Consider the following 21377-nt stretch of genomic DNA (forward strand, 5'->3'; position numbering starts at 1 on the left):
AAGCACACAGCCAAGACAATGCAGACAAGTCTCTAAATGTCCTTGAGTGGCCCAGACAGAGCCCGGACTTGAACCCGATCAAACATCTCTGGAGAGACCTGAAAATAGCTGTGCAGCGACGCTCCCCATCCAACCTGACAGAGCTTGAGAGGATCTGCAGAGAATGGGAGAAACTCCCCAAATACAGGTGTGCCAAGCTAGTAGCGTCATACCCAAGAAGACTTGAGGCTGTAATTGCTGCCAAAGGTGCTTCAACAAAGTACTGAATACATATGTAAATGTGATATTTCCGGGGGGGGTTTATATACAGTACCAGACAAAACGTTTGGACACACCTACTCATTCAAGGGTTTTTCTTTATTTTTACTATTTTCTACATTGTAGAATAATAGTGAAGACATCAAAATGATTAAATAAAACATTTAGAATCATGTAGTAGCAAAAAAGTGTTAAACAAATTAAAATACATTTTTGATTCTTCATAGTAGCCACCCTTTGCCTTGATAACAGTTTGCACACTCTTGGAATTCTCTCAGCCAGCTTCATGAGGAATGCTTTTCCAACAGTTTTGAGTTCCCACATATGCTGAGCACTTGTTGGCTGCTTTTCCTTCACTATGCGGTCCAACTCATTCCAAACCATCTCAATTGGGTTGAGGTTGGGTGATTGTGGAGGCCAGGTCATCTGATGCATCACTCCATCACTCTCCTTGGTCAAATAGCCTTTACAAAGCCTGGAGGTGTGGTTTGGGTCATTTTCCTGTTGAAAAACAAATGATAGTCCCACTAAGCGCAAACCAGATGGGATGGCGTATCGCTGCAGAATGCTGTGGTAGCCATGCTGGTTAAGTGTGCCTTGAATTCTAAATAAATCACTGACAGTGTCACCAGCAAAGCACCCCCATACCATCGCACCTCCTCCATGCTTCACAGTGGGAACCACACATGCAGAGATCATATGTTCACCTACTCTGCGTCTCTAAAAGACACGGCGGTTGGAAGCAAAAATCTAAAATTTGAACTCATCAGACCAGATTTCCACCGGTCTAATGTCCATTGCTCGTGTTTCTTGGCCCAAGCAAGTCTCTTCTTATTATTGGTGTCCTTTAGTAGCGGTTTCTTTGCAGCAATTCGACCATGAAGGCCTGATTCACGCAGTCTTCTCTGAACAGCTGATGTTGAGATGTGTCTGTTTCTTGAATTCTGTGAAGCATTTATTTGGGCTGCAATCAGCATGATGCTGCCATCACCATGCTTCACCATAGGGATGGTATTGGCATTTATTTGGGCTGCAATCTGAGGTGCAGTTAACTCTAATGAACTGATCCTCTGCAGCAGAGGTAACTCTGGGTCTTCCTTTCCTGTGGCGGTCCTCATGATAGCCAGTTTCATCATAGCGCTTCATGTTTTTTGCGACTGCACTTGAAATTTTCTGTATTGACTGACCTTCATGTCTTAAAGTAATGATGGACTGTCATTTCTCTTTGCTTATTTGAGCTGTTCTTGCCATAATATGGACTTGGTCTTTTACCAAATAGGGCTATGTTCTGTATGCCACCTCTTACCTTGTCACAACACAATGGATTGGTTCAAACGCATTTAGAAGGAAAGAAGGAAATTCCACAAATTAACTTTTAACAAGCCACACCTGTTAATTGAAATATATTCCAGGTGAGCCTCCCGAGTGGCACAGCGGTCTAAGGCACTGCATCTCAGGGGTGTCACTACAGACCCAGGTTCGATCCTGGGCTGTATTACAACCGGCCATGATCAGGAGTCCCACAATTGACCCAGTGTTGTCTGGGTTAGCAGAGGGTTTGGCCGGGGGGGCTTGTTCTTTACTGACTTGGCTAGTTAAATAAAGGTTCAATAAAATACTACCTCATAAAGCTGGTTGAGAGGATGCCAAGAGTGTGCAAAGCTGTCATCAAAGCAAAGGGTGGCTACTTTGAAGAATCTCAATTATAGAATATATTTTGATTTAACACTTTTTTGGTTACTACATGATTTCATATGTGTGATTTCATAGTTTTGATGTCTTCGCTATTATTCTACAATGTATAAAATAGTAAAAATAAAGAAAAACCCTTGAATGAGTAGATGTGTCCAAACTTTTGACTGGTACTGTACGTTTGCAATAATGTCTAAAACTTTCCGAATGCAGTGTATGTGACAGTATATTTGCATTTGTTGATCTGACTGAATACCATTGATCTCCCTGTTTGTTGTCCCTCTAACAGTAAACCTTTGGACTATGTTTCAAGCTGCTCAGAAACTCGGAGGATATGAGTTGGTAAGTGTTTACATATGTCCTGCGCCATACTTCACAATCTTGGTCAGGCCCACATTTCGCAAAATGATACCGTTGTTTTAAACCTCCTCTAAGTGGAAAACACGTTACCCTCCCATTTCAGGGAAATTTGTGAAGTCTGTCATTTTTTTTCCCATGTTGAGGCTCTAAAATCAAGGTGTCTATTATATACAGTGAGACAGCAGAACGGGGACCTTTCGCTTGGCAGTGTACCTCACATTTGTTCAGTACTAAGTTGGGAAGTGTTTCCAAAATTGTTACGTCTTTTGATGTGAAGAGTAAATGCATTGTGAATATTGGTTAGTTCGTTAGTCACATATAGTCATACAGAGAGACGAGCCGCCAAACTATAAACAGGAAACTTGTCATTTAATCGGGATGTGTTTCCTTTGAAGTCCTTTTATCTACAGCTGATTATCACTTTCATGCTTGCTTTGTGAGCAGGAAGCCATGTGGTTGGTTTGTGTAGTTACAGTATGTATTTAATGGTATAACTCATCACTCTGTGGCATCTTAAGTCTTCTGCATGCTTCGGTTTGACCAAATGAGTGTGCTCACATACTCCTTTAAAAGTTTGCCCTGAACATGAGAAAAGAGCAGCAATAGATATTTGTCCATCTTGAGACACCTTAGTCTGTATACACTTCCTCAAAATAGTCAGAATTAATCTAATATAACTCAAGAAATATGTTGTTCATTTTGATGTTTTTGCCGAGGTGATCTTAGTAGAGCAATTTTACATCTAACCAAGGTGTTTGGGTCGGTATTTCTCAAGTGAAAAAATGGACATAAACAATTTGTCTCTTGTTGAATTACAACAAACACTTCATTGAAGAATCCCTACTGTTGACCAATCACCGACAATGGGGTGTAGACTTTGGCTAACGACTTCAGCTTGCCTCGAGAAAGTTTTCTGTGTGCATTAACAGCCTAAAGAAAACATTGCTGAAGACCAAAACAAATAAAAACGTCACAAAATGTCAGCGTGCACTGCGCCCGGCCCGCCACAGGAGTCGCTAGTGCTCGATGGGACAAGGACATCCCTGCCGGCCAAACCCTCCCCTAACGACGCTGGGCCAATTGTGCGCCAACCCATGGATCTCCCGATCGCAGCCGGTTGCGACAGAGCCTGGGTTCGAACCCAGAATCTCTAGTGGCACAGCTAGCACTGTGATGCAGTACCTTAGACCACTGCGCCACTTGGGAGGCATTTAATGCATCTCTACCACTGTACTGTACTTTTCCCTGTTTTGCCCCTGCTGAGGTAGAGACTGCAATAGCCAGCTACAGCTGGTGGCATGTTATGGAGATGGTTTTGCATCAGAGAGTGGTGATTTGATGTATTTTATTTCTGTGGCATACACCAATTGGTGCCCAGCCAATCTGGGCTTAAAAGACACAATTCTTTATGGTCTCTGTGGCACACTTAATAACTTTGTTAGTATTAACCACTCACACTAGGAAAATGACTATCTATAAAGATGTTGTCACAGAATTATATACAGCATAATTAAAATGATTTTCTCTCTCAGATCACAGTTCGCCGACAGTGGAAAAATGTATATGATGAGCTGGGTGGAAACCCAGGGAGCACAAGTGCCGCCACATGCACACGAAGACACTACGAGAGGTGAGTTATTAACAAAGCCCTGTCCCATTTTCCTAATGCAGTGGAGGAAGAGGAGCGCTACTCTCAGCCCCAGTATCAGGTGTATGTAAACCATGCTTAGGGAAGTAAGGCTTCCTTCCTATTCCTGACATGATGTCTTTAGCCATGTCCACAGACTCTCTCTCACACTGCTGCTCCATGCATACTAACACAGAGCACAGCTATATTCACCAAACCATTCACACTTCTCTCTCTCCAACCAGACTTTTTTATTGAGATGGTCTGAACCAAAGCAAACAGCAAACGGATATGATCCTGGGGGAGCCTGAGGATATTATGCATGCACACACAGATTACGTGTCAAAAGAGGGCATGCAGAGCAATATTGTGAATGCATATAGTGAGTATGTGTATAGATCTAGGCAAATGACAAACAGTCAGGCTGAATTGCTCAGTCAATATGTGTAGGTTTATCTATGCTCTGTCTATGTACGAGTTCATACCAAATTGGATACTTGAATATGGTTGAGTAGTTAGATTATCCCAAATAGCACTGCAGCTTAATTAAACTTCCTGTGCAGCCAGAAGGGACTGTATTTGCTCTGCCTTTTGAAAGCCCTTTCCTAGCCCTGCATGAGTAGGAGGACTGGTATAGACAGTGTCAGCACAGGGGGTTGGGGGGACCAGTGAGGTGTGACTGCTGCGCTGGCCTTTCTCAATACAGCCACAGAAAGCTGAGAAATTGTGCTGAATCAATACATCCCCAAAATATCCCCACTGCAGTGAATATCACCCTGTCAGAAAGAGAGCGGGAAATCTCAGCTGAACCCAAACAGGCCAGGGGAGGAGAATTTTAGCTGAGGCTCACTATTCCAGCAGCTAGGAGGGCAATTAACTTCATCGTATTAGCTCAGGAAACAAAGCTATTCTCTCTCCCTTGGAAGTATATGATAAATGACCCTGTTTGTCGGTTTGGTGAAGTATGTGTTTGGTCCCTGGTGGCGTCGTTGTTTTCCCTTAATGATTACTCAGCATTGAGAACACAATAAGTAATTTAAACTAGAGCATGCAACATTTATCCTAACGTCTTTTGATTTACCCCACCCCCCTAAGTCAGAAGTAGTGGAAACATTTGGTTGTAATTGCACTATATTAACTGAACGCGCTGATCTTGGTCTTTTGTTTGGGACTTTGAATGTCCCCAAACCCTGACTGCAATTTGAACTGATCCACATTATCCATTTACCTCTTTAATGGAAGTCATCTGAAACGGTTACCTTGGAGAAATTATTTTCAATGATAGAGATCGAAATAATGACTGTATTTATGGCGTTGAGCAGCAGGCAGTAGAGAACATAGGTTATCTTTTGTTCTGTTCATTCTGAGGTACTTGTCATTTGGAAAGTTGCTCATTGCAGCCATTCTACTGTGCATTAGCTTAAAGGGAACAATCTATATTTAACGTCCAACCCAAGGTCTAAAGCTCCAGCTGGGAAAGCTTTAATGATATTTATTTAAACCGTTTCCCAAGATTAGCTGTCAGAGCTCTGCTCCCTGAATTAAAAATGAGGTCATGAAAAGATGGCATCAATAACCTTGAAATAGACTGCTGCATTCTCTCCCTGCATGCCGCTTCATGCTGATTCTTTGATTATACAGGTCAGTGGCTTTTTGCTGCCGTTAGTTATTTAAGCTCTCACTTTCTGTGTGAGCTGCTACTGCTACAGAAACAGTACATTTATACTGTACATGTTGTCACTGATAGTTCCTGTGTTAATGCAGATTTAATGCCTGCCATGCATAGGATTTTTTATGTAATTGCAGGGGGGAATATCCATGGCAACAGTGGAGGGAATTGAAAATGATTTTCTCAGAGGTTGTACAGAGGATAACAAATAACAATAAATTCCACTCATATTAGTTAATATACCAGGTAATGTCCGTTTTCTATCTGATGAATAACCACATGTACATACTAGAGTGTGAATATTTATTTGGTTTGGATACAAGGTTGGTTTCTTTTGCATACATTGCAGATGATATCATTGATTCTTGTATGCATTCCTCCTGGTATTGGTGTGCCTCTGCACTCACTCAAGCTGCACCTCAAATTGAAAATGCATCCCACAGAGTATAGACTCATGACAAATTGGAACAACTTGGCAAGTCGCCACCCCGTGGATCATGTTAGAGTAGACTAAATCCTAAACACAGCCCTTACTCTGTGTTGCTTCTTGTTCCTCTATGCAACACTCAAGTCTCTTTATTACAAATCGTACAACGCGAGTTAAAAAAAAACACATTGCTATAAGAACCTAAAATGACAAGCTGTAGGAAAAAACTACTGGACAGATTACAGCTGTGATAGCACTTAGATGAAGGAAGTTTGATTGCTCTCCCTCATTCACCTGACACAACAAAGAAATACATGAAATATACAAGGCTTTTAAACCTAGTGTTTGCATTTAGGGGCTTCCAAATTGTGCCATACTTGCAGAGTTAGACATTCAGAAATACTGATAACAAGTCACAGTATTATTTTAAACATTCTTGCCTTTGGCTTAGGAACAGTGCATGTGATTTTTGTTGATGTATAATGATGAACAGACTCACTATATTATAAATCTGTTCCTAATGTTGAGATTGGATTGAAGAACATAATGTTCTACACAGTGAACAACAGACATAATATCTAGCAGTTAATACAAACACTTACCATCCATTGCTCAACACCTGTCATGATTAAGGTTAGCTGTGTGCAGTTGAATGTAGTTTAGCCTTGGGGGAATGGTAAAGGTCATTTTTAGATCTGGTATTTCCAGACTCGACAAAAGGCCTTTCACTGCCCTGTTTAACTGCGTGAATCAGGATCACTTGAAGTGGTTGACTTTCTACAAAAGAGAGGCTTTGAAGCCAAATCTTTCCAAAGCTGAGGGAACAATGTCTGTTTATCCCGCTCTGACTCAGCTCTGAAGATTGGTATTTGCTTTTGTACAGACAGGAGTTATTGTTTTGCCAGTTCTTTGAAGCAGCCTAAACATAACAGTTGGTGATGAATATGTATTTTATGTTATGCTTCTTCTCTTCAAGAGGTTGTTTTAAAACTATCCCAAAATAGGGTTCCGTTAACGCATTAAGAAAACCTCTGAACTAAACAGAACGCCAGCTCAAATACATTTCAGCACCAGGAAAAGTACTGAATGAAATAGCCTATAGGGGTTTTCCGGCGCTTTGGTGACTTAGGCATTTCTTGGATTCCACAGGTCAATCCCCTTTAACTCAGATGACAGACCAGCTAATTGTTGATAAAAACATATTTGCTTGTTTGGCATGTAAGTGCATTATTTTAATGGGACAGACATGCTTAATTGACTATGTCACCGAATTACAATTGTAGTGATTTCCAAATAATCTTACAACAATACATTATACTAAGAAATGTCTTTAGCCTAATTACATTCCAATATGCTAGAGAAATCACTGTCTGTCTCTTTTGCCTATTGAACTTTTTAATTTTTTATTAGTGGATAGGTTACGTACTCAAATCTACCATGAACATCATAGAAAATGGCTGCTCATGTAAAGGCTCAATGATGAATAGCCATGAGCGGAAGTTAAGTATTTATTGACCTCACAAAAATGTAAGCTCTCCTTCCCTCATTGAGTAATTCCCTCATTGACTTCTCCATGTCATGTTGTGCTCATTCTGCCCTCTAGTGTGCAGGAAAGTATGCTGCATTTGATTTTGGTATTGCCTGTGATATTCATTACGAGAAGTGTTCCTGAGAGGCATTTCCTGCTTTGAACTCAACCAAGGATTTATATAAGAGAAAGCCCTATATTTACATAAATGTAGCCTATCACTGTGCAAAGAGCCTCCCTGCTGCATTCACATGTGGACTGAATTCCTTTCATGGCCTCTCGATTGCACACCCTACCCGGCCCCCTGCTTTCAGGAAATTACTACTTACATAAGTCATATTGTATTATCATTGCTGTATTATGTGATCAGGAGAATGTTATATGCTCTCCCTGTACTTATTATCGGTCTTTTACAGAGTCACTGGGTGCTATTTATAATGTGAGTTTTCATAGTTAACTGTTCAGCGGCAGAGAAGCAGAAAATAATCCTGCCGTGCTAAAAGAACAGTGTTACTTTTTTTTCATTTCCAAAAATAAATAAAATAAAAGACTGTCTGGAATATTGAGTTTAACAAATGTGATGTAACATGGATTTAAAGGAGAATGTTCCACTGAGATGTGACAAGCACACCAGTATGGATGGTACCCCCACCTCTCAGTGGCATTCTGGAGAATTAATGTAGTGCAGGGCAACTTTGATGGGGTTGGGGGCCACAAAAAAATAGAATTTCGTCATGAGAGACCGCATTCGCTCGTGCGTTTGCATACCCACATCCATAGCCACACTTGCAGTCAGAGCCATCCCTAGCCTTTTGGGGGCCCTAAGCGAAAGAATTTGCTGACTTGGGCTAATTGACTGACTGTTAGTGACTGACATAACAATAGAAAAACTGCAGATTCAGAACCAAATTTCGAAATTGCACTTTGTGTATTCTATTATTCTAACTCTAAACAGTAAGTTGAGCCCCCGACTGAGCCCCCCCGGTGTGAATTGATCCGATATAACTTTTTGTCTTCGTCTGTAGCCTAGCTCCTAAAACTCAATGCAGGATTATTTCATTCTCATCCATGTCTGCTAATAGATACTGATTTGTAATTGGTATTGCTAGACGCCAAACTCAGAAAGGCATGGTATTCATTCTTACAGCAGATGGTACAGTATCTTTGCAGACTTGAAATGTCAGTGTATATGAAATTGCTCCCTATTTTCCTTACTCTATTTATACAGTAAGTCACGTCGAGTTCACCACATTATTTCTCAATGGTGCAGTGGTTTATGGTGAATAATTTTTTCACTCCATTAACATCTGTCTTTCTTCTCTCTCTCGCCGTCTCTATTTTCTCCTTCTCCCTCTTTCAAATAAGTCACATTTAATCGTACATTTCCTTTCTTGGCCTGGGGCCCGGTGCCAGCTGGATGAAATTTAGTTTTACTGCCTCTGCTGCCAGCAGTTTGGTTCTGAGAAATCCCACTGAGCCGCTTGAACCAATGCAGCCGTTTTTATCTCAGTATCAAATTTCTTGGTAACAATTAAGTACCTTACTGTGATTGTTTTCAAATAAAAGAGGAATTTCTAAAGCAAGAATTTTGCTAGGAGTGTCAGGGAGTGGTCTGAGTGGGGAGGGGAAAACTGAAAACTAGATGTAATTGGCAGAGAGGTTTGGAAATCTCTTTCTTAGGCCTTATTTCCATTACAAGATACTGTGTAAAGGAGAGTCTGAGGAGCAGGGTGGTGAAAGATAATTCTACTTTTCAATAACATTACATCCTTGCCTTACGTTGTGGCTGGCAACGCAACATGTTTGGTCCACTGCTCAAATTGACCATAAATATCACAGTAAGCACAACATATTCAACAATGACAGAAAATGTTCTTCTAAAACATATCACACTATTGAATAATGCAACCAAACCATATTACACTCTTGAATAATGCAACAATTCACAAGCATGTACAGTACCAGTCAATAGTTTGGACACACCTACTCATTCCATTTTTTTTATTTTTTTTTTACTATTTTCTACATTGTAGAATAATAGTGAAGACATCAAAATTCTGAAATAACACATATGGAATCATGTTGTAACCAAAAAAAGTGTTAAACAAATCAAAATATTTTGCCTTGATGACAACTTTGCATACTCTTGGCATTATTTCATAGTTTGTCTTCACTATTATTCTACAATGTAGAAAATAGTAAAAATAGAGAAAAACCTTTGAATGAATAGGTGTGTCCAAACTTTTGACTGGTACAAAGGGTTTATTTTCTCATCTGTAGGCTACACTCATTACATTTTAGCTTCATTCCACAAGCACAGAGTTGGTAACAGCATGTCTTCATCAATTAACGTTAGCCTATCAAAAATGTACGATTAACCCCCAAACTAGGCTTCATTTTTATCAATATCATATGTGGTAAAAGCAAATGGCGACTGAAACCGTGAGAATAAGTGAATTAACCACAACAATATGTTTTATATGGAAGGCCATACCCACCACCAAAAATTAAAATGCCTCATGATTTGTCAACGTGCACAATTAGTCTGTGCTTCAGTCTGATTAACTGTAGCCTCCTGATAACAACCACAGCTGCAGGTAGCCTAGAGTCTGCTATGCGCTCTGATCCCATCTGGGCCTGGCCAGGGGAAACGTAACGTCAGGTTTTTATAGCCTAAGCTCTGTTTTTATTGCTTAAAATAGGCCCATTTATTTGTGTTCTGTGAAAATGTGAATGTGATCAAATGTGGTTTATATTCACACTTCGGTGGCTAGGCTACCTAGGCCTTTTTAATCCAAAATGATTGATTGGAATTAAGTCAATCAACAGTGATGACATACTGTGTGAGTATCTTTTTAATTACAGATGCAAAGGCCTACACGATGCCACCCTGCATACAGCGAACTCAGCCCAGTTAGTTTTTGTCCAATTGCAGTTGTTGTCTCTGTCTGTGTAAAGGGTTTTAATGTTTTCATCCTCCCTAAAGCCAGTTTTTTTTTAACCAGATGATAATCTGGTCCAATCATAGCCCATATAAAATTGTTGTTTTTACAGATGATTTATTACTATGTCGTATGCTACAACCAGTGGCGGTTCAAGACCATTTCAACTGGGGGGGCCAAGGTGGGGCCAGTTGTACTGTTAGAGGGGCCAGTTACATTAGACGTTATTGTTGTCATATCGTTTTCTTCACTGCATTGCAGGCAAAAGACCATGTTCATAATCATCATCGTTGCCACTGTCTAATAACTGATGTAAAAAAAGAACGATAGCAAAAATGTGTTATGTACAAATTATTTCATACTCCACATTTAGGGGGGCCACAAGGGGGTCCAAAATTGTTGTCACAGGGGCACTGCCCCCCCCAGAACCGCTAGTGGCTACAACTAGGGTCTGGAGTTGTTTAGGTTACTACGCGATCGGGTAAAACTCTGGGCCCCAGGAAAACAATTTACCCCCCCCCACCACTCAGGGACCTGTGGCGCCACCTCTGAAATGTCCACACAATATTACAATGAAAAAACATATCCTATTTGTATGATCTGCATTTGACATGTGTTTGGTGGTGGGGATGGGCTTCCATAGTTTTACGTGGCTCATTGCAGCCAGCAGCTACTGTAACAATTTCAGAATGTAACAGGCTGTTACTGCAATTTCAGGTAAAAACTCAATAAAACAAGTCTCAGATATTAGGAAAATGTGTATACATTTCAGCCTTTTAAAAAACATTGCTCTGCTATTACCATTTATACTGTATGAGTGTTAGCTCATACAGTATGGGCTGCTGAGTGGCACAGCGGTCTAAGGGACTGCATCTCAGTGCTAGAGGCGTTACGACAGACCCGGGTTCGACTCCAGGCTGTACCACAACCGGCCGTGATTGGGCGGCGCACAATTGGCCCAGCGTCGTCCAGGTTAGGGTTTGGCCGGGGTAGGCCGTCATTGTAAATAAGAATTTGTTCTTAACTCACTTGCCTAGTTAAATAAAGGTAACAAAAAAAATAGCTCAATGAGACAATTCTGCTTACACTGCCCTGCTTCAAGGGGTACGAGTGTCGTGCGCTACCTCTGGCGAGTGTCGTGATGTCACCAGGCAGACCAAAACACCATCCCACCAAAACAGACTGATATTTCAAGTGGTCTTTTCAAACAGCTGTTACACTAAAAGGGCATTATCATAATTTTCAACATTTCACAGTATTATTCCAACCTCGTTTTTGACTGCACTGGTACTTTAAAGGCATTTCTGTTTGTGAACAAGCGAACCACTAATGATTCCTTGTTTGTTCTACCACAATGTCCCTTAAAAAGGGAATTGAGCAACTACTTAATGTGCACACATGAGAACGTGTTCATGCCTAAGTTGTTTCCTAATAGCATTTGGATTGCTATCATGAAAGCTGGCCTCACAAAGGAATGGCTGAGGCGAGGCTTTCCAAAATAATATTGAACATTTCATCACTGGCTGGTACCTCTTTTCGATATTTGATACTGTAATGTTTTGTGGTGTTTAACCTAGAGTATTTCACATGTTTTTCTCAGCATTTTCGTCAGTCCTTATATTGTTTCACACATTTGATAAGACCTTGGTGATAATAACCCCCATGGTGTCAGAACCCGCCCTGTAGTCTCATCAACAGCACAGCTCAGTTAGAATGGATGTTTTTTTAGTTACTCTAGCAGCTGTAGTGTGTTAACTGTTTCCCTGGTAATGTGATGTAAAGATTAACACGCCCTCACTGGGGGCCTCAGTCTTGCCTCATCTCCGGGCCCTATGCCAGGTGTTAGTTGGCTTCCCAGCTCTCTCAGCACATACCAGCTCTGTGTTGATGCATGCTCTATAGTCTATACTAACTGACTCACGCCCACCACCAGTGTACTCTGGTCAGTCAAGTGTCAAAATTAAGGTTGAAAGTTCCTTTCAGAATTTCAGATGTAATTCAAGTTGTGTCTTTGTCTATGCCACAGTTGTAGGCCTAGCATCTCTGGTTTATCTAGATGTGAATGTCCTCTTACAATATAAGTTGGCCCTTTTCATTATTGACTGTCATGTCTTGAAAAAGGTCCCAAACCCGAAATGTTGACACCTAATAAACACATGCAGAGGTAATCGTGTGTGGGGGAATTCTTATAAATTGATTGAACTTTGCAGTTTTATTCCTAGCACCACTTATGAGAGACCGCGTAGTTGTTAATCTTTAAAAATTTGTTGATATTTCGACATGTTTCATTGCAGCTACATGGGCAGGGTGTGTAACAGCATTCCTAAGAGGTGATACATTTATAGCCTTAACTTTGTTTCAGGTTAAGGTTAACTCAATCTCTTCCCCTCTGATCTTTCCAGGCTCCTCCTACCCTATGAGAGGTACACCAAAGGAGAGAAGGACAAACCCCTCCCCTCAGCCAAACCCAAAAAACAGGAGCATGGGGCCCAAGAGGGGGGTGCCAAACCCAAAGGGGTCACAGCGAAACGACCTAAAGGTGGACTAAACCAGAGACAGGTGGCCAGGAAGGAGAGAGAGAGCGACGACACAGCAAAAAGCCGGGAGCTCTCACAGGTCAGTCCTATTCATTTTCTGTCCGTCTGTCTCACACTCTCTCGTTCACACACACTCTTTCTTAGAAAGATAACATATGCCAACGTCACACATGCATCATGTATATGTATTGAATAACAGTATGGCATGTTTTCCCACTAAGGTATCTGAGGAGAAAGAGGAGAACCAGGAGCCTGCAGTGATGAAGCAGGATCCTCTTCCCAGAAAGGAGCCTGAAGAAGAGTTACAACACACCCTGAAGAAAGAGGAGACATTGAGCCAGGAGGAAGTATCCTGCCTGAATCCCCCCAACACAGACTGCCACCGAGCCACACCTGTCCTCCACAGTGACCTGTGTCCACAGCCCGAGTGGAGACATCCCAGCCAGCCACAATCAGACACATTCAACCCTGAGCAAAGGGACCAAGCCGATGGAACCCTCTCTAAGACCCCAAATCCACACAACTGGGACAACAACAACAGTAAGCCTAGGTATAGCAGTCTAGCTGACCCAAGCACACCTGACACTCCGGTAGCTAAAGACACAGACAGTCACGGTTATGGACATGGTGGGAGGGTGGGTAAGGTGCTGCCCATGTGTAAGCAGAGCCCACCCCCACTGCAGCTGTACTCTACAGAGTCACTCACAGACAAACAGGACTCCCCCAGTAAAAACAAAGAGATAAATCAGTGTCACGTGCACACGCCAACAGCATACTCCAAGGACAACCTGGGGGTCATGTCCCCACTAGCCAAGAAGAAGCTCCTATCCCAAGTCTGTGAGACAAGTCATTACTCATTCAGTTCCCCTCCTCTTCCTCCTCCCACTCCATCAGCCAGCGTGGGTGATGTGAGCGACAGCTGCGTAGAGGAGGTGGTGAAACTGAGGCAGGACTCCATCCCGGACAGCCCAGAGATGGCTCCTGTCTTCAGGCCTTCTGTAATCCAGCACGCCCAAAGCGTCAAACCCCAGCAAGAGAGGAGTCCTCTGGGGGATCTGTCTGAGCCTTTCACTTGCAGAGTGAGCCACTTCCAGCCCCGGCTCAACCCCCCCTGGCACCACTACCTCCACAGGACTGAGCACCAGGATGGAGTGGAGAATGCAGGGGAGACACGGATGCAGCAGCACCCCAGTCAGGCACCACCAGGCTTTGCAGGTGACTGCTACTCCTCCCCTCACCTACACAACCTCTACCGGCAGACAGAGAACTGTCTGAGTCAAGAGCGAATGGCCAATTATCCCAACAGAGACAAACAAGGACATTTTATCGGGGAATGTCAGAGCAGCGAGGGCTTCAGCTTAAACAATCCTGACAGAGAAGGGTTGGCTTACAGAGCTCCCCACTTCTCTGAGAGGACACAAACACATGGGGATAGACCATTGGACGAGGAACCCCGTGATTTCAGTATTTCCAAGCCTGTCACTCAAAGGATGTCTTTCACAAAGCCCTCTTTCTGTGGCCTCCCATATCCCATGATGCATCAGAGTTTAGACTATCACCCCAAAGCATGCAGAGTCCTCCCCATGACTATATCTACCCCAAAACAAAACCCAGACCCCCCTCAGCCCTTCTTCAACCCTAAAAGCCACGCTGAGACTGTCAGTGCCTCCAGACCCATTAAAAGAAGCCTGGGGGAACTAGAGAACGAGGCGGTGCCAGACCGCAAGGTGCGAGTGGTGACCCCCATGCACCCCGCCGGCTCTGTCCGCAGGGGCGACCCACAGGGGGAGGAGCTCAAACCAGCTGAACCGGCGCACGCCATCCACCTCCACATTCCCGAGGGCCACACCTACCCTCCCCACGCGCCCTTCTACCCAGGGATGTACCCTGGGATGCAGGACGCCCTCCATCACAACCTCCAGTACCTGAAGAGCCAGACAGCTGTGTCCCCCCTGGTCCCTCCACTAGCCTTCCACTCCATGATGCTACAGAGGCAGCTGATGGCCTCACAGCCCAGCCCCCATCACTTCTACAGGCACCCTGGGGGGGCGGCCCTGTACGGGGACCTCCTGCACCACCTGTACCCCCTGTCCACACTTACCCACCCACAGCTGTCCTCCATGCACCCCAGCACCAGACTCTAACAGACAAACCCACATGGAGCTTAACTGTCTCTACCTGGGACAGTGGATCTAGTGTTCTATTATTCAGTAAGCATGACAACACTGGTTAACTGTAGCTGGTGGATTTAGTCAGGCACAGTTACATTTTTTGTATTTCTTGTTTGTTTTTGCACTGTGCTGTATCACCACTTAAGTTACCTTGTCTCAATTTGCACTCTGTAGTGTTTGTGTTCACCAACCAGGTCCTTTCTCTCGCTCAACAGTCAGGTTCTTACTATCTTTGAGTGTGGAGGGACGGGAGACAGAGAAAAGCCATTGGCATGCATGTCCGGGGATAATCAGATTTGCTGGGTCTCCAAAGGGATGGACTACATCACTGCAATGCAACAACCTCATCCTCCAAATGTGTTCTGGGGATTTTATCAGGTTGAAACACACAAAAAACATGAGGGGCCTATCTAAAATAGACTCTTTACGCAAAGTTTGCCATTGGAAAACTTAATGCAGCTGTTAAGCATTAGGCTACTCCACCTTCAATCAAGTTTTTAATATCTTTTTAGAGCTCTCTAGTGTGGTGCTTTGGCCTGTTTCTGTTCATGTATAAGCCAACTACATCTGTATTCTTAGGAATTACTGTGTTAAACCACGGTGCTGTAAAAAACCACAAGGTCCTGAGGTATTGTATGTACAGTACCAGTCAAAAATTTGGATACAGCTACTCATTCCAGGGTTTTTCTTTATTTTTACTAGTTTCTACATTGTAGAATAATAGTGAAGACATCAAAACTGTGAAATATATGGAATCATGTAGTAACCAAAAAAGTGTTAAACAAATCAAAATATGTTTTATTTGAGATTCTTCAAAGTAGCCACACTTTGCCTTGATGACAGCTTTGCACACTCTTGGCATTCTCTCAACCAGCTTCAAGAGGTAGTCAAATGGAATGCATTTCAATTAACAGGTGTGCCTTGTTAAAAGTTAAGCAGTGGAGTTTGAGCCAATCAGTTTTGTTGTGACAAGGTATGGGAGGTATGCAAAAGATATCCCTATTTGGTAAAAGACCAAGTCCATATTATGGCAAGAACAGCTCAAATAAGCAAAGAGAAACGACAGTCCATCATTACTAAGTAGTCAATCTGGAAAATGTCAAGAACTTTCTTCAAATTTCAAGAAAGTTTCTTCAAGTGCAGTCGCAAAAACCATCAAGCACTATGATGAAACTGTCTCTCATGAGGACCGCCTCAGGAAAGGATGACCCAGAGTTACCTCTGCTGCAGAGGATACGTTTATTAAAGTTAACTGCACCTCAAATGAATGCTTCACAGAGTTCAAGTAACAGACACATCTCAACATCAACTGTTCAGAGGAGACTGTGTGAATCAGGCCTTCATGGTCAAATTGCTGCAAAGATACCACTACTAAAGGACACCAATAAGAAAAGAGACTTATTTGGGCCAAGAAACACAAGCAATGGAGATTAGACCAGTGGAAATCTGTCCTTTGGTCTGATGAGTCCAAATTTGAGATTTTTGGTTCCAACCACTGTGTATTTGTGAGACGCAGAGTAGGTGAACGGATGATCTCTGCATGTGTAGTTCCCACCGCAAAGCATGGAGGAGGAGGTGTGATGGTGCTTTTCTGGTGACACTGTCAAGGCACACTTAACCAGCATGGCTACCACAGCATTCTGCAGTGATACTCCATCCCATCTGGTTTGCACTTAGTGAAACTATAATTTTGTTTTTCAACAGGACAATGACCCAACACACCTCCAGGCTGTGTAAGGGCTATTTGTCCAAGGAGAGTGATAGAATGCTGCATCAGATGACCTCCACAATCACCTAACCTCAACCCAATTGAGATGGTTTGGGATGAGTTGGAGCGCATAGTGAAGGAAAAGCAGCCAACAAGTGCTCAGCATATGTGGAAAATCCTTCAAGACTGTTGAAAAATCATTCCAGGTGAAGCTGGTTGAGAGAATGCCAGGAGTGTGCAAAGCTGTCATCAAGGCAAAGGGTGGCTACTTTGAAGAATAAAAAATATTTGTTTAACACTTTTTTGGTTACTACATGATTATATATGTGTTATTTCATAGTTTGTCTTCACTATTATTCTACAATGTAGAAAATAGTAAAATTAAAGAAAAACCCCTGAATGAGTAGGTGTGTCCAAACTTTTGACTGGTACTGTAGATAAAAGCTAATTTTCATCAGAACACCCAAGCTGTGAAGAAACCATATTTGACGTTTTTCATCAGTTTTTTAAGGCGAGTCGTATCGCTTGTCAGGAACATTCTCTCAAAATGTTTTGTTGACCCCTGAGAGATGGGAAGGTGACCCAGATACATTAATATATTGAACAGAAAGTATTTGTACTACACTTAACATTTGAGTCACTGATGCTGCCTACTGTGACATCTGACAGCACTTATCTTGACACATTGTAGCTCTGAAAAATCACTTATTCTTTCATGTATGGCTGTTTACTCAGCCTCCTTAGTTCAACAGCATAATGTATGATAAATAAAAATGTGTCTTGTAGATTATTGCTTTGTGAATATGTGCCTTTCTTAATCTTTAATTACTGGTTGCAGCACTACAGTTATAAGATTCCATTCTATCATCACATTGCAGTGCAAACTCATTGGACTGTAATTGTATAGTATCATAGTTAATGTTTAGCAAAGGGATAGTTGAGCACTGGTGTAGAGAATGGCTACTAGAATAGATTTATGTGCCACAGCCAGGCTCAGTGATCAAAAGTAACCCTGTAGCGCCTGAGGACTAATAGCACCTGGTCTGGGTTTACAACCATCAGAACTGTTTTAATGGGTATTTGGGACATATGAAATATAGGTAACACATAGCCGTTTAATTTTGTCTTGAAGCCAATCAGAAGAGATTTAGTAGACACTTAAAATAAACATTAATTTACAATTACATGTTCTGAATGTCATGTTTGCTTCAGCAGCTTTAGTAACTACTGTTTAGGCTCCTTAGCATTCAAAACTATTGTCTGGCATCTTTCTCTGTCTGACATCTTCTGTAAATAATAATGTAAATACTGTTGACTTCTGATAGTCTTATCATGTGTTATATGTTGTTATAATCTGTAAATAGTATAAATGCATAAAGCTGCTTACACAATCTAGATGTGTCAAAGGTCACCTTTTACTATATTAGATCTGAACACTATTTGTAGGACACTTTTATTTGCTTGTTTTCCCACATTGTTTCCATACTGTTCATCTTTACCGTGTTTTTGATACGATGTGCCATCTGTTTACCAATCATTTAGCTGGCAAACAAGAAGAAAAACATTTTGTATTATATGATCCTCTGTATATTTAATTAAAATATTTTACTATCAACGAATGTCTTTCTCCCCTTAATTGTGGTGGTACTGTACCACAGATCGGTGAGGTTGGAAAATATAACTCATTTTCTAAGAAGATCCATGATGAAATATTGAAACGTCATGTAGAACTAACTACAAAGGTACAGGTAACTGCCAAAATAAAGGAGACACCAACATAAAGTATCTTAATAGGGCATTGTCACATCACGAACAGCCAGAAAGTGTCTGGAACTCTATTGGAAGGATGCAACACCATTCTTCCATGAGAAAATCCATAATTTGGTGTTTTGTTGATGGTGGTGAGAAATGCTGTCTCAGGTGCTGCTCCAGAATCTCCCATGCATGTTCAATTTGGTTGAGATCTGGTGATTGACACACACAGACTTTAAATCCCCTATGCTTCTTTGAGACCACTCAAAGTCACAGCAATCTCTTCAAGCCATGGTAGCCAAAATAATGGGCAACTGGTCGGTTTTATACATAAAAGTAAGCATGATGGGATGTTCATTGCTTAATAAACTCAGGAACCACACCTGTGTGTAAGCACCTACTTTCAATATACTTTGTATTGCTCATTTACTCAAGTGTTTCCTTTATATTGACAGCTACCTGTATTTCAAGGCATATTGCAGGCATTTTGCCAGTGTTGGGTCTAACTCAATGTCTTAAGTCTTAATCACTGTGCAATTTGCTGACAGTATGTCTGGAACGGAAGGTTGCTAATAATTCAAAGGTTTGTGTTCCCATTTATAGTAGTTGTATAATGACTTGTAACATGTTTTCAGTTGAGAGATATTCTAGATCTCTCACCACCACTAAAGGTAGGTCTCTACAAGGTGTCAAAAGGCACTTAAATATTTTGTCTCGCTCATTCAACCTCTGAATGGCACACATACACAATCCATGTCTCAATTGTCTCAAGGCTTAAAAATCCTTTAACCTGTCTCCTCCCCTTCATCTACACTGATTGAAGTGGATTTACAGTTGACATCAATAAGGATTTCCAACGTTTTGCTCGCCTGAGGTAGAGTATCTTATGATAAGCTGAAAACCACACTATCTACCTAGAGAGTTTATCTGTATTTTTCGTAGCTGTCTACATACCACCACAGACCGATGCTGGCACTAAGCCCGCACTCAATGAGCTGTATTCTGCCATAAGCAAACAGGAAAACGCTTATCCAGAGGCAGCGCTCCTAGTGGCCAGGGACTTTAATGCAGGGAAACCTAAATCTGTTTTACCAAATTTCTATCAGTGTGTTAAATGTGCAACCAGAGAGAAAAAAAACTCTAGGCCACCTTTACTCCATACACAGAGACGCGTACAAAGCTCTCCTTCGCCCTTCATTTGGCAATTCTGACCATAATTCTATCCTCCTGATTCCTGAATACAAGCAACAATTAAAGCAGGAAGGACCAGTGCCTCGGTCAATAAAAAAGTGGTCAGATGAAGCAGATGCTAAGCTACAGGACTGTTTTGCTAGCACAGACTGGAATATGTTCCGGGATTCTTCCGATGGCACACAGTCATTGGCTTCATCAATAAGTGCATTGATGACGTCATCCTCACAGTGACCGTACAAGCAAGATGTTGTAGCAAACAAGTCTTCGTTTGCCAAGGCAACACACCGTCCCTGTAGCAGCAGCACACCTTTTTCCCTACTCCCATCCTGCTTCTCCTGTCTGTGGAACAGCTTGTTATGTTGTGGTCATAGACATATCATCCATCAAAGGGTTTTGGAACCTCTAAACCTGGCAATTTGACTGTTAAACTCATGGGTACACTAGCAATGGCTGCCAGTCTTGACTTGATTGGGAACTGCCATCTATGGATTATATGCCTATAGTTGGTTACAGCTGTCATTTGCCTTTCCCAAATTTCAAAATACAATCGTGCAAAAACATACAGTTTGGAAAGCAAATGCTGTCATTACTAAATGTGTCAGGTGATCGGTATTTTAACATTTAGGGCTGTCCCAATGGAGAAAAAAATATTGGTTGACCAAGAGGCATCTGTTCTTTTGACCAATCGATTCGTCCCCCAAAAAAGTACGTGTATTTTTCCATATATTCACAAATCCTTTGCTTTTTCATCAAATCAACGATATTCACTGAGCTTGTCTGATGCTTTAAGCACACTGTTTGATTAAATAATTAAGACAAACAAATGACTACAGGAAGTCCGACCAGCAATTGATTTGATTATGCCAGGCCGGGCTCAGACTTGCTGCCCTATGTTAAAAAAAAAACGTATAAAAAACAGTGAGTGACTGTGTGACTAGCATCCATTGTGTCTCTCTCCTCCCTGGTGCAGCGACCACCACAGAACATCAAAATGTTTATCATGTTGCTGAACATAATTACAGCCATTTTTAACTGAAAAGTTCTGTTATCGAAATCCCTCATTTGTTTAGGAAAAATATTCCCTATTCCCTCAACCCTTACTCTCTTTACGTGGCACATGTATGCATCACATACACATGACCAATATGTCCTGACCTAAAGCATATCATAATCACATCAATAAATTGGTTATAACAAACTCTGAACACCGTAACACGTGACAGCAAAATGGATAAAGAGGAAGTGACAAATAAACTCGAAACAGGGGAATGTTTACTGGTTGGTCAGGAAGTAAAGGGAAAGTCAGATCTGTGGAAGACATTTGACCTATGGAAACTACTGGAGATCAAGAAGAGGAGGGTAAGGAGCAAGCGCTGCGTGCATATTATGTGTGCCAAACAGATGCTGTATAGATTACCATATACATTTTTTGACTGTTTGGAACAATGTAAAAGACACTAAATAAATTCTAAGCGTACCAGAGAGTCTGTTGTAGCATTTTTTTGTCAAGCC

The 21377-nt window shown here is 41.8% G+C and overlaps 1 protein-coding gene across 3 annotated transcripts in view; it reads left to right on the forward strand.

The window, feature by feature from the left end:
* Positions 1-15913, forward strand: part of LOC115153284 (AT-rich interactive domain-containing protein 5B-like) — a 77337-nt gene extending 61424 nt beyond the window's left edge. For 2 of the 3 annotated variants that reach the window (XM_029698568.1, XM_029698569.1), the window contains 4 exons: positions 2240-2292; positions 3843-3940; positions 12906-13119; positions 13262-15913. In XM_029698568.1, coding sequence (XP_029554428.1) covers positions 2240-2292; positions 3843-3940; positions 12906-13119; positions 13262-15184 — 2288 coding nt within the window. In that variant the 3' untranslated portion in view covers positions 15185-15913. The remainder of the gene's footprint in view (positions 1-2239; positions 2293-3842; positions 3941-12905; positions 13120-13261) is intronic. The other variant, XR_003867677.1, reaches the window with a different exon arrangement.
* The last annotated feature ends 5464 nt before the right edge of the window (positions 15914-21377 follow it).

This window comes from Salmo trutta, chromosome 18, assembly GCF_901001165.1.
Source record: "Salmo trutta chromosome 18, fSalTru1.1, whole genome shotgun sequence".
NCBI lineage: Eukaryota > Metazoa > Chordata > Actinopteri > Salmoniformes > Salmonidae > Salmo > Salmo trutta.